The sequence below is a fragment of the Hyla sarda genome, chromosome 6 (genome assembly GCF_029499605.1).
Source record: "Hyla sarda isolate aHylSar1 chromosome 6, aHylSar1.hap1, whole genome shotgun sequence".
Taxonomy (NCBI): Eukaryota; Metazoa; Chordata; class Amphibia; order Anura; family Hylidae; genus Hyla; species Hyla sarda.
In genome coordinates, this window is record NC_079194.1 from 54,755,175 (window position 1) to 54,768,911 (window position 13,737).

The following is a 13,737-nucleotide window of genomic DNA, read 5'->3' on the forward strand; positions in this document are numbered from 1 at the left end:
CCCTAGAAGTCCGGGAAGAGCGGGCTAGATGACCCCGAGAGCTGCGGGGGCCAATGTGGCAGGGGGGGGGGGGACATACCTGAGGACCGTTGCAGGCAGCGGGGACCGTAGACTGGCGGCAGGCAAGTGGGGGAGGCAGCGGTGGCGGCATCAGAGGCAGCAGTGAAGATCACTGTAAAGTGAGTTTCAAAACTACAACTCCCAGCATGGGAGCCTTCGGCTGTCCGGGCATGCTGGGAGTTGTAGTTTTGCAACATCTGGACGGCCACAGTTTGGAGACCACTGTGCAGTGGTCTCCAATCTGTGCTCTTCCAGATGTTCCAAAACTACAATTCTCAGCATGACCAGACAGTCCAGGCATGCTGGGAGTTGTAGTTCTGTAACATCTGTCCCTTCAGATGTTGCCGAACTACAACTCCCAGCATGCCTGGGCAGTCTGGGCATGCTTGGAGTTGAACTTTTGCAACATCTGGAGGGCTACAGTTTGGACACCACTACACAGTGGACTCCAAACTGTTCTCCTCCAGTTGTTGCAAAACTACAACTCCCAGCTTGCCCTTCAGCCCTCTTGGTTTGCTGGGAGTTATAATAAAATAATAATTTTGTCCCCCGCTGAAATTCCTCAATGTGAATGGGTCTCACAGAAGACCCATTCATACTGATGCTAATGTTCGCAGCACGTAATTCCACTCGAGGAATTCTGCAGGAATTACGCAGTGTGAACATACCCTTAGATAGCAAATTATTTCAATATAACAAAAATAACATAAATAAATAAACAAACAAACAATACAAATGAATGCACATAAAATATGATTTAACTCTAAGAACTTTATGTGAATAGGTGCATTCGGTCCAATAATACTGGATGAGATGGGGGACAGAGACCTAAACCTAACTCTATTGTACACCTCTGTGACAACCAATAAAGTAAGTAAAAATCATCAAAACCCTGCTGAGAAGACACAATGTTATAATTGCATTCATTTTGAACAATTTACCCAGCATTATAGTAAGTAGCATCCTAAAGCTATCCCCATGCCTGAGGTTAATGAAAAATGGTGTGAAAATACAACTTCTGAGAGCCAGGATGGGAAAACTGGTGTAAGGGATAAGGTTAGCGTGGGGTGCTCAGAGGTGACCGTCAGCGGTTTTGCGCAGCATCGTGCGCGAAACCGTCAGCAGTCGCCTCTGATCACCCAACGCAATCCTTGTCTGCCCGCCTGTTAAGGTCCAGAAGAGGAGCCGTATGACCTGTATTGCTGCGGTGAGTTCAGGATATCTTTTTGTTTCTCCGATTACTGTGACAAATTTTAATAGGACTGTAATGATCCAGAGACCTGCAAGAATCAAGTAGGCCAGAACAATCAACATATTGTAAAGCCATTGCCAACGAGCAGTAACTTACAACCATGTTTAAACAAGTATACAGTACATTATGTAGTATTGCCACAAGTACATAGCACAGCAGTGCACAGCAGTTTATATATCATTTTTTTAAATATTTTTCCTTGGACACTATAAAAATAAAGTTAATATTCCCCTTTACGAGTTCCCCGCAGCTCCAGGTGTGACGTCATCCAGTCTCTCACCTGTCATTTTTCTTTCTACTTTTAAGACACGTCTCAGGAGTGACAGCCTGCTCAGCCAATCACTGACTGAAGTGGGACACTAAAGTTGTCAGTGACTAGCTAAGTGGGCATTATCTACTGTGACGTCTTTCTCTAAAGTAAGAAGAGTGATGGGTGGGAGATCGGATGATGCCACATCTGAAGGAATGGTGTAGAGGATTATGCCATTATTTCTTTTTTTTATATCACCATATTTTTACTTTTTATAGCACCTCCAGAAAAATATAACAGATTGTTAAATGCCGAGATAACCTTTTAACAATGATGGCCTATTCTTAAAGGGGTACTCCAGTGAAAAATGTTTTCAAATCAACTGGTGCCAAAAAGTTATACAGATTTGTAAATTACTTCTATTTAAAAATCTTAACCATTCCAGTACTTATCAGCTGCTGTATACTACATAGAAAGTTGCATAATTATTTTCTGTCTGACCACAGTGCTCTTTGCTGCCACCTCTGTCTGTGTCAGGAACTGTCCAGAGCAGGAGAGGTTTGCTTAGTATTGGAAGAGTTAAGATTTTTAAATAAAAGTAATTTACAAATCTGTATAACTTTCTGCTGCCAGTTAATTTGAAAACATTTGTTTTCCACCGGAGTACCCCTTAAAGATAGTCAATGTTTAGCATCTTGGAGAACAGCTTTAAAAGCTATGGACACCTTTAAATAATTTGTCATTTTATTTAAGTACCGTACTTATTATAGTACGGAACATTCTCTCATAGGTCTTTATTAAAAATATTGCTAAGTTTCTCTTCTACAGCCTTCTTTTAACCACATATAGCCTGGGTTCACACTGTGTAAAATTTGGTGCATATTTTATTTTCCGCATGGAAAACGCGTCCATAATCTGTAAAACTACAGCCGCATTTTTGCAGGATATCTGTGCATAAAATGCAATGCATGCCATAAATTTTACGTAGTGTGTACACAGCCATTGTGTTGTCTGCTGAGTTCCTGTTCACAGTAAAATCTTTCAAAATCAGCCTGACATGTTTAGTCTCCAGCCTTTATTTCTCCTCTACTGAACAGACTTCTAAGCTGTTTTATGACCAGATCAATGGACAATTTCTGGTCATATGTGCAAAGCAAGAATAATAAATGCCATAACCTTTAAATATACATAACTACATACAAGGAAACAAACATGATGTCCCATTTACATTCTATATTTCTGTTTAGTATACAGATTTTTTACAGTTTGACACAAGGACTAATGATACTTCTGTAGTAGACCATTTACCATCATTCATATGGAAGAATCAGAAACTTCCTAGTGATGTCCCTGATACTGGTAAGTTCATCTGATTGATCATATGTTATTTTCAATTATACTGAAGCCAGTAAATATTCTGAGTATATATAATCTGTATATTAGATTGAAAGTAAAGTTTTTTCTTTTATTATAGGACCTAACATCATGACAATCGCAGTCTTCACCCTAACCATCGCTATTATACTTGTTCTTATCATTGCACTTCTTGTTTTCAGGTAGGTTTTAATCATTTAGAAATAAACATGCTATTAAAGGGGTACTCCGGTGGAAATTTTTATTTTTTTATAATTCAACCAGTACCAGATAGTTAAACAGATTTGTAAATTACTTCTATTTAAATATTTTTATCCTTCCAGTACTTATCAGCTGCTGTATGCTCCACAGGAATTTCTTTTATTTTTGAATTTCTTTTCTGTCTGACCACAGTGCTCTCTGCTGACACCTCTGTCCATGTCAGGAACTGTCCAGAGAAGGAGAGGTTTGCTATGGGGATTTGCTCCTACTCTAGACAGTTCCTGACATGGACAGAGGTGTCAGCAGAGAGCACTGTGGTCAAACAGAAAACAAATTCAAAAAGAAAAGAAATACCTGTGGAGCATACAGCAGCTGATAAGTACTGGAAAGATTAAGATTTTTAAATAGAAGTAATTTACAAATCTGTTTAACTTTCTGGCACCAGTTGATTTAAAAAAAAAAAAAATTGTTTTCCACCGGAGTACCCCTTTAAGTCCCCATTCACCTCAAATTTTTTTGTCTCCATTCGCCAACATACATTGGAATACCATGAAGGGCTCATTCACACTACAGATATTCCAAGTGGAATATAAGAGACATCGCACTTTGTTTTACCCATGCCCGCTCCAGAAAGAATCTCTGCCTGAAATGTGCTTTGAAATTCATTGCCAACTATAAAATGGCACATTTCAGAACGGTCCTAGCGCCGGCTTGTTCTGCCCCAAAATTTAAGCCCTAAAAAGGCGTAGGTTGTGCCAAAAGATTTCTATGGGTGCTGTATTGTGAGCCCGCACAACATGAATTGGTAATATGGCTGTGTACATGAGGCCATCATACTCTTCACCATGATCTCACATTTTGGGATCGCAAAACGCATGTTTTTGTAAGTCCACGAATTCTGTACTTTTTATACAGATGCTGATTTCTATCTTATATAAAGGCTGCATTTGAAATGCTATTTAATAGCATTTTCAACATCTATTAACACATTAATATAGTTTTATATAGATTACATGTGTGTTAAAGGGGTACTCCACTGCCCCAGTGTTCGGAACATTTTGTTCCGAATGCTGGGTGTGGGCTGCAGGGCTCGTGATGTCACGGCCGCGCACCTCATTACGTCACGCCTCATTACCTTGATAAAGGCTTAAAGAGGTACTTTGGTGGGGGAAAAAAATGTTTTTAAATCAACTGGTGCCAGAAAATTATACTGATTTGTAAATGAGTTCTATAAAAAAATCTTAATCCTTCCAGGACTTATCAGCTGCTGCATGCCCCAGAGGACGTTGTGTAGTTCTTTCCAGTATGAGCACAGTGCTATCTGCTGATCTGTCCATGAGTAGGAGCAAATTCCTATAGCAAACCTCTCCTGCTCTGGACAGTTCCTGACATGGACAGAGGTGTCAGCAGAGAGCACTGTGATCAGACAGAAAAGAACTTTCTCTGTAGCATACAGCTGCTGATAAGTACTGGAAGGGTTAAGATTTTTAAATAGAAGTCATTTACAAATCTGTATAACTTTGTAGCACCAGTTGATTCGAAAGCATTTTTTTTTTCCCACTGGAGTACCCCTTTAATGAAACACGTCGGTTTTAATCATCATTTTTGTAGTCCATTTGGACATGTTTTTAATGTGCTCTAATGTGGAATTTTTACTTCTACTTTCCATGAGTGCTTGAGTACCTCCTACAAGGAAGTTTGTTTTCCTACCTGTTTGTTAAAGGGGTACTCCACTGCCCCAGTGACTGGAACATTTAGTTCCGAATGCTGGGTACGGGCTACGGGGGTCGTGACATCACATCACGCCCCCTCAATGCAAGTCTATGGGAGGGGGCGTGACGGACGTCACGCCCCCTCCCATAGACTTGCATGGAGGGGGGGTGACATCACGAGGGGCGGCTGTGATGTCACGACCCCCGCACCCAGCGTTCTGAACTAAACGTTCCGGACGCTGGGGCAGTGGAGTACCCCTTTAAGCCTATTAACTTGGTGGGTTATTTTTTTTTTACCAAGATATACCAGATCTATCCAATAGCGCTCAAATTAATCCAATAGCGCTAAATGACTACTGAAATTCCCAGAATCTCTATTGCTCATTCTATAGACACACAAGGTAACATTTAATATAATTAATATATTATTCTACAATTAAAAATCTAAATATTTTGTAGAAAGTACCGCAAACAACAAGAAATGATGCAGAAAAGGTGGTCCCATATTGCTCCTGAGAAGATTTTGCCACTGGAGACAAATGAGACTTCTCATGTCAGCTTGAAGGTAATTGTAACCAAACATATTGAAGGAGATTTATGAAAACCCGTCCAGAGGAAAAGTTGCCCAGTTGCCCATAGCAACCAACCAGATCGCTTCTTTCACTTTTAACAAGGCCTCTGAAAAATGAAAGAAGCGATCTGATTGGTTGCTCTAGGCAACTTTTCCTCTGCACAGGTTTTGATCAATCTCCCCCATTAATCCTACTATTTACAGGGATGTTCTCATAAACACAGAAATGCATCACCGACTGAAATGTGAGGTAGCAGAAAACACGGCATCGTACAGGGCAGTCTAATGTAGCGCATTCTTTATCAGAGAGTTGCTTCAAAGCAAGCAAGTTTTTATATTTTTTAAGAATTTTTTCTTTTTTTTTTCTCTAATTTTCCATTTTATTATCTAAGTTACCTCCTGAATTCCTGCAATTTTTATTTTCGCTACTAATCATCTTAAAACCAATCTGAGACTTGTTCTGTCTGTGATGATAAGGAAGAGACTAGTGGAAAGGGATCTGTAGAGCACTACAGTGATAGGTGACACCAATAGATAGATGAGACAATAGGTGAAGCTCACAGCTCTGCCTCCCCCTGCCTGTGGAATGACCTTTGCAAAGGTCACAGAGTATGCCCAGTAATGTTACTCATTCATGGGAATGGGACAGGTCGTGTATCTTGTTGCCTTTATCATTGGGACCTGCTGTAAAGCATATCTCTAAATGCAGTTAAAAACATCTCAGACAAGATGGCAGTCCCCATAATAATGTACTAAAAAATAAAGGAATACTGTAGTGGAAAATACCTTAGCTGGGACCCCCCGCAATCTCCAGTCCGCAGGAAGGGAGCGTTCCATCTAGCTGTCACGCCCCCTCCATGTATCTCTATGGGATACATGGGGGGCGGGGTGTCAGCCGTGCATCATGCAGGAATGGACACGCTCGCTTTCTACAGACTGCCGGGGCCCCGTACAGGAGAGAGCGGTCGGACCCCCCGTGATCTATAATTTATCCCCTATCCTTCGGATAGAAACAGATTAAGAATATATTTCCGTATTTGGCTCCAATCATTAAACAAAAAAAGAAAATCTAGAAAATCCATTCACTAAAATTTTATTTATCAAGCAGTAGATAGTAATTTCATGAATAGATAATAATAAAAATATATTTCTTCTAGTTCTATAGAGAAAAGAAATAAAAAAAAAAAAACATGGCCACACATCCACTCGTTGAGCTATCGCTTCCCAACAACATTTTTAAAACTAACATCAGGTAGTTAGCACAGTATACGTTTTGGTCAAAGTATATGAGCCCTCTTATTGGCCACCTAAGTGGGTCCCTAACCTAAATGTCATATGGCTGAGTGGCACCTACCATTGCCGCAACATCAGCGCCCACAAGTCACATCTTAGGCTGGGTTCACACTACGTTTTTCAACTACGGTTCCCGCATACGTTTTCTATCAAAAACCGTATGGGAAAAAGACAGATGGAACAGTATGGGAAAAAGTAAACCGTATGCATTTTTAAACAGTATACTGTTTTTAAAAGTGCATACTGTTCCGTCCGTTTTTATAGAAAAAAAAAAACCATACGTTTTTAAAAATGTTGTCCATTTTTAATGGGAGGGGTGTTGGGTGGGGACTTTAGGATTCAAATGCGCATGTGCAAAGTAAAAACGTATACGTTTTTCCCGTATGGAACCGTATACATGTGCGTTTCCCATTGACGTCCATGTTAAAAAAAAACGTATGTACGGTTTTTAAACCGGAGACAAAATCGTGCACATGCGCATTTGAATCCTAAAGTCCCCACCCAAGACCCCTCCCATTAAAAATGGACAACATTTTCAAAAACTTATGTTTTTTTTTTCTATAAAAACTGACGGAACTGTATGCACTTTTAAAAACAGTATACTGTTTAAAAACGCATACGGTTTACTTTTTCCCATACTGTTCCATTCGTTTTTTCCCATACGGTTTTCGATAGAAAACGTATGCGGGAACCGTAGTTGAAAAACGTAGTGTAAACCCAGCCTTACTTCAGCTTAGCTTTACTTAACAGTGGCATTTCACTACATTTCCTGCTGTGTGTATGTAAGCTTTAAATTTTTAAATTTTATGTACTATTTAATGTAATATCTGACTGCTAATTTTTGAACAAAAAAAAATTACAGAAAAAAAAGAAAATATAATAAAGAAAATATAAATAAATAAATACGAAATATTTTCTCAGCACTAGATAACGTTAGATTCCTCTTCAGTGAATTAGTAATATTGATATCTGGCTATAATAATAATTATAATTCCTTCATTTATATAGCACCAACATATTCTGCAGCACTGTACAAAGCTTGTACGCTTTGGAGTGTGGGAGAAAACCCACGCAAACACGGCCAACGCGCAAACGCTTCACAGATGTTGTCCTTGGCACTGGTAGTGATTCATGGATTTGTAGCAAGAATCAGAAAAGGCAATGTGTATTCCAAATAATATTTTCTATTTATGATTTTTTTTAGATTGATGAAGATAAACGGAGAGAATCACTACCAAGGCTCCGACGAGGAAAATATGACAAAAAGGTATGGGGTAGGAACCGAGAATCTCTTTGGATTTGGTTTTGATAGCAACCTTGACAGATTACAAATATATTTTTTTTAAGGTTATTATTCTGAAAGATTTGAAACATGATGGAAACTTCTCGGAAACACAGAAAATGGAACTCAACAAAGTAAGAAGTGTTTATTGTTGACTTGTGAGGGAATGGTGGTACTTGACTGTTAAAGGGGTTAAGTTAAACAGATTTGTAAATACTTCTATTAAAAAATCTTAATCCTTCCAGTACTTATCGGCTGCTGTATGCTCCACAGGAAGTTCTTTTCTTTTTGAATTCCTTTGTCTGACCACAGTTCTCTCTGCTGACTCCTCTTTCCATTTTAGGAACTGTCCAGAGTAGGAGCAAATCCCTATAGCAAACCTATCCTATTCTGGACAGTTCCTGACATGGACAGAGGTGTCAGCAGAGAGCACTGTGGTCAGACAGAAAAGAAATTCAAAAAGAAAAGAACTTCCTCTGGAGCATACAGCAGCTGATAAGTACTGGAAGGATTAAGATGTTTAAATAGAAGTAATTTACAAATCTGTTTAACTTTCTGGCAACAGTTGATTTAAAAAAAAAATTCTACCGGTGTACCCCTTTAAAAAAAAGAAAAACTTAGCATAAAGGAAAAAAAAAAAACAGGAAAAGATGCCCACATCCTTAATAGAATTTACAAATACACTTTATAAATTATCCCGAATAAAAGACCAACAAGATTAAAAACCAGTTAAAAGACAACAATGTTACATGGCCCTTGTACAATACATTTAGGACATCAACCTTAGCACCCATACCCATAAAAGTTATGAACCAGAAAATATAATGGTAATATCCAGACCCCAGTAAATTAAAGGGGTACTCCCGTGGAAAACTTTTTTTCTAAATCAACTGGTGCCAGAAAGTTAAACAGATTTGTAAATTACTTGTATTAAAAAATCTTAATCCTTCCAGATGATTTAACCCCTTAAGGACACATGACGTACTGGAACGTCATGTGTCCACTCCCGATCTATAACGCGGGGCGGGCCTGGCCGTGGCTAATAGCGCGCGGCATTGATCGCTGTGCCACGCGCTATTAACCCTTTAGATGCGGCGTTCAAAGTTGAACGCCGCTTCTAAAGTGAAACTGAAAGCATGCTGGTTAGCTCAGTGGGCTGTTCGGGATAGCCGCGGCAAAATCGCGGCATCCCGAACAGCTTACAGGACAGCGGGAGGGCCCCTACCTGCCTCCTCGCTGTCCGATCGCCGAATGACTGCTCAGTGCCTGAGATCCAGGCCTGAGCAGTCAAGCGGCAGAATCATCGATCACTGGTTTCCTATGAGAAACCAGTGATCAATGATAAAGATCAGTGTGTGCAGTGTTATTGGCCCCTATGGGAGCTATAACACTGCAAAAACAAAAATTAAAAAAAAAGTGAATAAACATCATTTAACATCTTCCCTATTAAAAGTTTGAATCACCCCCCTTTTCCCATAAAAAAAAACAGTGTAAATAAAAATAAACATATATGGTATCACCGCGTGCGGAAATGTCCGAATTATAAAAATATATCATTAATTAAACCGCACGATCAATGGCGTGCGCGCAAAAAAATTCCAAAGACCAAAATAGTGCATTTTTGGTCACTTTTTATATCATGAAAAAATGAATAAAAAGCGATCAATAAGTCCTATCAGTGCAAAAATGGTACCGTTAAAAACTTCAGATCATGGCGAAAAAAATGAGCCCTCATACTGCCCCATACACGGAAAAATAAAAAAGTTATAGGGGTCAGAAATGACAATTTTTTACGTATTAATTTTCCTGCATGAAGTTATGATTTTTTTCCAGAAGTACGACAAAATCAAACCTATATAAGTAGGGTATCATTTTAACCGTATGGACCTACAGAATAAATATCAGTTTTAAAAAAAAATAAATGTACTACGTAGAAACGGAAGCCCCCAAAAGTTACAAAATGGCGTTTTTTTTCAATTTTGTCTCACAATGATATTTTTTTCTGTTTCACTGTAGATTTTTGGGCACAATGACTGACGTCATTACAAAGTAGAATTGGTGGCGCAAAAAATAAGCCATCATATGGATTTTTAGGTGCAAAATTGAAAGAGTTATGATTTTTTAAAGGCAAGGAGCAAAAACGAAAATGCAAAAACGGGAAAAAAAAAACGGTCCTTAAGGGGTTAAGGGCTAAATACGGTACGTTACTTTTTAGATTTCTCTGATGTCATGACCACAGTGTTCTCTGCTGACCTCTACTGTCCATTTTAGGAACTGTCCAGAGCAGCATATGTTTGCTATGGGGATTTTCTCCTGCCCTGGACAGTTCCTAAAATGGACAGCAGAGGTCAGCAGAGAGCACCGTGGTCATGACATGAGAGAAATCTAAAAAGTAAAGCATTTCCTCTGTAGTATATAGCCCCTAAAAAGTACTGGAAGAAATAAGATTTTTTAATAGAAATAATTTACAAATCTGTTTAACTTTCTGACACCAGTTTATTTAAAAAAAAAAAAAAAGTTTTCCATGGGAGTTCCCCTTTAATATCTTTTGATTGGTCAGGATCCCAGTGCTTAGACCCCCAACAATCTCTAGACACAGTCAAGGGAAGCACGCTTCTGCAGCAGATGCTTCACTCCTTGGCTCGACACTCAGTCCATCTCATTGAAGGTGACAGGCACCATTATATGTCTATGGAATCTGTCTCCTGCAATGAGAGGGATATCTATGTCTAGAGATCACTGGGGGTCTCAGTACTTAGATCCCAACTGATGAAAACTTTTGACAGTGTCAAAAGTTTTTTTAAATGACAGAAACACTTTAGGAAAGGCCTATTTTCTTGAGGTTTTGATGGAATTCCAGTACACGATATGTATAGATATAGAAGTATCTTATATATTAATTATGTAGGACAATATACATGTAGCCTTGAACGTTTACCTATATATTCAAGTTTTCCTATAAACCTGGAAATGATGTAGCTTTGCTGGTTATATATGTATATCTGAATGACACCCATTCTTACTTTTCAGCTTCTACAGATAGATTATTACAACCTGACAAAATTCTACGGAACAGTGAAGATGGACGCCATGATATATGGTGTGATTGAATACTGTGAAAGAGGCTCGCTGCGAGTAAGATAATTCTTACACTTAATTCAAGTAATATGTACTCATGTTTAAAGGGGTATCACGGGTTTATACATCTTATCCCCTATCTAAAGGATCGCAGGAGTCCCCCGCAATCTCGGTGCACCCCCCGGCATTCTGCTTCCGAGACGGGGACTTGACGTCACTATGATGCCCCATTGTGATGTCACGCCACGCCCCCTCCATTCATGTCTAAGGGAGGGGGCGTGACGGCCGTCACGCCCCCTCCCATAGACATGAATGGAGGGGGCGTGGTGTGATGTCACTATTGGGTGTAACTGTGACGTCACGTCCCCGTCTCAGATGCAGAATGCCGGGGGCTGCACAGTGATCACGGGGGCCCCAGCGGCGGATACATACATACATCTTATCCGACATCCTTTGGATAGATGATAAGATGTATAAACCCGTAATACCCCTTTAATGCATTTGCAATGATTTCTAGATGGAAACATGTGAAGAGGGTCACGTTTTTATGTAATAAATAAAACCATTGATTGTAATGGGGACTATTCACTCGTAGAAATCACCATAAGCTAAGCAGTCCAAACGCCTAGTAATAGACCATGGTGTAAACTAGAATTTTTTTTCCCATATCATGCACACTCACCATTACTAGTCATACATCTCCTTTTGTTTTATGAATGGTGAAAAGAATGTTTATGTGCCATACATGTTAGGGCGCAGTCATAGTTTGTGTATTGCACATTAAGTGTTTACCATTTTTTGTTTGGATGGAAAATAATGGACTTGTTTTTATACTTCAGGATGTTCTCAATGATAAAATATCCTACCCAGATGGCACGTTTATGGACTGGGAGTTTAAAATCTCTGTCATGTATGATATTGCTAAGGTAAGACTATGTATACACATATGTATTTACCATGTGGTTATTTATAGGGTGAATGTTGTATTGATAAAGTTTGGTGTTAATAGAAGCTCCTACCTTAAAGACTAAGCTCCCGTTTGTTCCTGTATCAAAATGTGTGTATGAATTTTAACCCATATACGGCTTGAAAAATGATGTCCGGTTGCATCCGTTTTTCAGGAGAAAAAAAACTTACACGTTTTTAACTTTTCACTCCATTATGAATAAAGTTTCACTTGTTTCATTGAAATTCTAAGAAAAAAAACTGTGCAAAGTCAAAATCCGTAAGGTGCAAACTGGATGGAACCGTACACACATACAGTTCTCTACGGTTCCCATTGACTCCCATGTTAAAAAAAATAAATGTATACGGTTTCAATACGGTTTTTCACCCGGACCAAAAACCGTGGTAGACTATGGTTTTGGGTACAGGGAAAAAAATGGACAAAACCGCACAAGACTCAAAACGGATGCAACCGGATGCATTGTTTGGCATACGTTTTTCAATGGAGTCAATGCATATGGTTTTCAATACGGTTCCATCTGGTTTTCAAATTGAAAATGTATACAGAAACTGTATTGCAAAAACGTGGTGTGAATGCACCCTTAAATGGTTTGCCTGATGTCAAATGAAAATATTGTGTAAAATAAAAATAAGTTACTAATATACTCTAATTTTCAAATTTTTAGATATCACCCAATTTTCCTCCCTAGTATGTACTCTGGGCAGTTTGGAGCTTTTTTGTAAGCTGTGACGTTCTGACACAGGCAGAAGGATTCCTTCCCCTCTTTGTTTGTCCGTGATGTTTATGGGAAGGCTGCCATCTGGTTTTGTTCATCAGCTAAATCATTCTCCTTCTTTGTCTCTGCATCAGCTATGATAGACAAGGCTTCCCTATTGAACTGAAACAGACCGCTAACCCCTTCATATACAGCTTTAGCAGCTGCCAGTGAAGAGCACCATGGAATGTATGTACAGAAGCAGGGACTCCTATCACTTGCTGGTATCCCTGCTCTTGTACTTACTGAGTGGCAGTGCATACATTACTGTTAGTATTGCCTCTGACTTAATATACGCTAGCCAGCATCCCCAATCAACTCATATCTGCCATACAGTACATTTGCTGGGCTAAGAGCATACAGAATCAACACTCATCTTGTAGATGATGGCACAATGTTTTATCTCAATAAAAATACATCGGAATATAATACAGAGCTTCTGCAGTGAACTTGTGAGTCCCCAGTAACGCATTTATATGACAAACGTAAAGTAGAACATGCCACAGAATTAATTTATGTGTATATATATATATATATATATGTATATTAACATGTGTGTTCAAGGTCGGCATATGAGGTAGGAAATATATACATTTATTGTTACTTTTTCTTGCCAACAAGGTTTATAGGGGCTGGGATATGAAAAAAGGATAGCAGGTTGGCATATGAGGACAGGAATATAGAGCATCAGTGTTACTTTTCCTCTCCAACAAAGTTTGGCCTGGGTCAAATGTCTGGTCTTGATTTATAGGGGTATTCCAGCTTTTTACATTTTATCCCCTATCCAAAGAATAGGGGATAAGATGTATGATCGCAAGGGTCAAGCTGCTGGGGACCCCCGCGATCTCGGTGCAGCCCCCGGCCTTCTATTCCAGGCGCTGCCTCTGAGACGGGTACGTGACATCGCGACCACGCCCCCTAGGGATGTCACACCATGCCCCTC

The 13,737-nt window shown here is 39.4% G+C and overlaps 1 protein-coding gene across 2 annotated transcripts in view; it reads left to right on the plus strand.

The window, feature by feature from the left end:
- The window catches only part of GUCY2C (guanylate cyclase 2C), a 98,576-nt gene that overhangs the window by 36,312 nt on the left and 48,527 nt on the right, over positions 1-13,737 (plus strand). For both annotated transcript variants that reach the window (XM_056523784.1, XM_056523785.1), the window contains 8 exons: positions 845-930; positions 2,810-2,921; positions 3,037-3,118; positions 5,309-5,414; positions 7,918-7,980; positions 8,061-8,129; positions 11,026-11,130; positions 11,913-11,999. In XM_056523784.1, the coding sequence (XP_056379759.1) occupies positions 845-930; positions 2,810-2,921; positions 3,037-3,118; positions 5,309-5,414; positions 7,918-7,980; positions 8,061-8,129; positions 11,026-11,130; positions 11,913-11,999 (710 nt within the window). The remainder of the gene's footprint in view (positions 1-844; positions 931-2,809; positions 2,922-3,036; positions 3,119-5,308; positions 5,415-7,917; positions 7,981-8,060; positions 8,130-11,025; positions 11,131-11,912; positions 12,000-13,737) is intronic.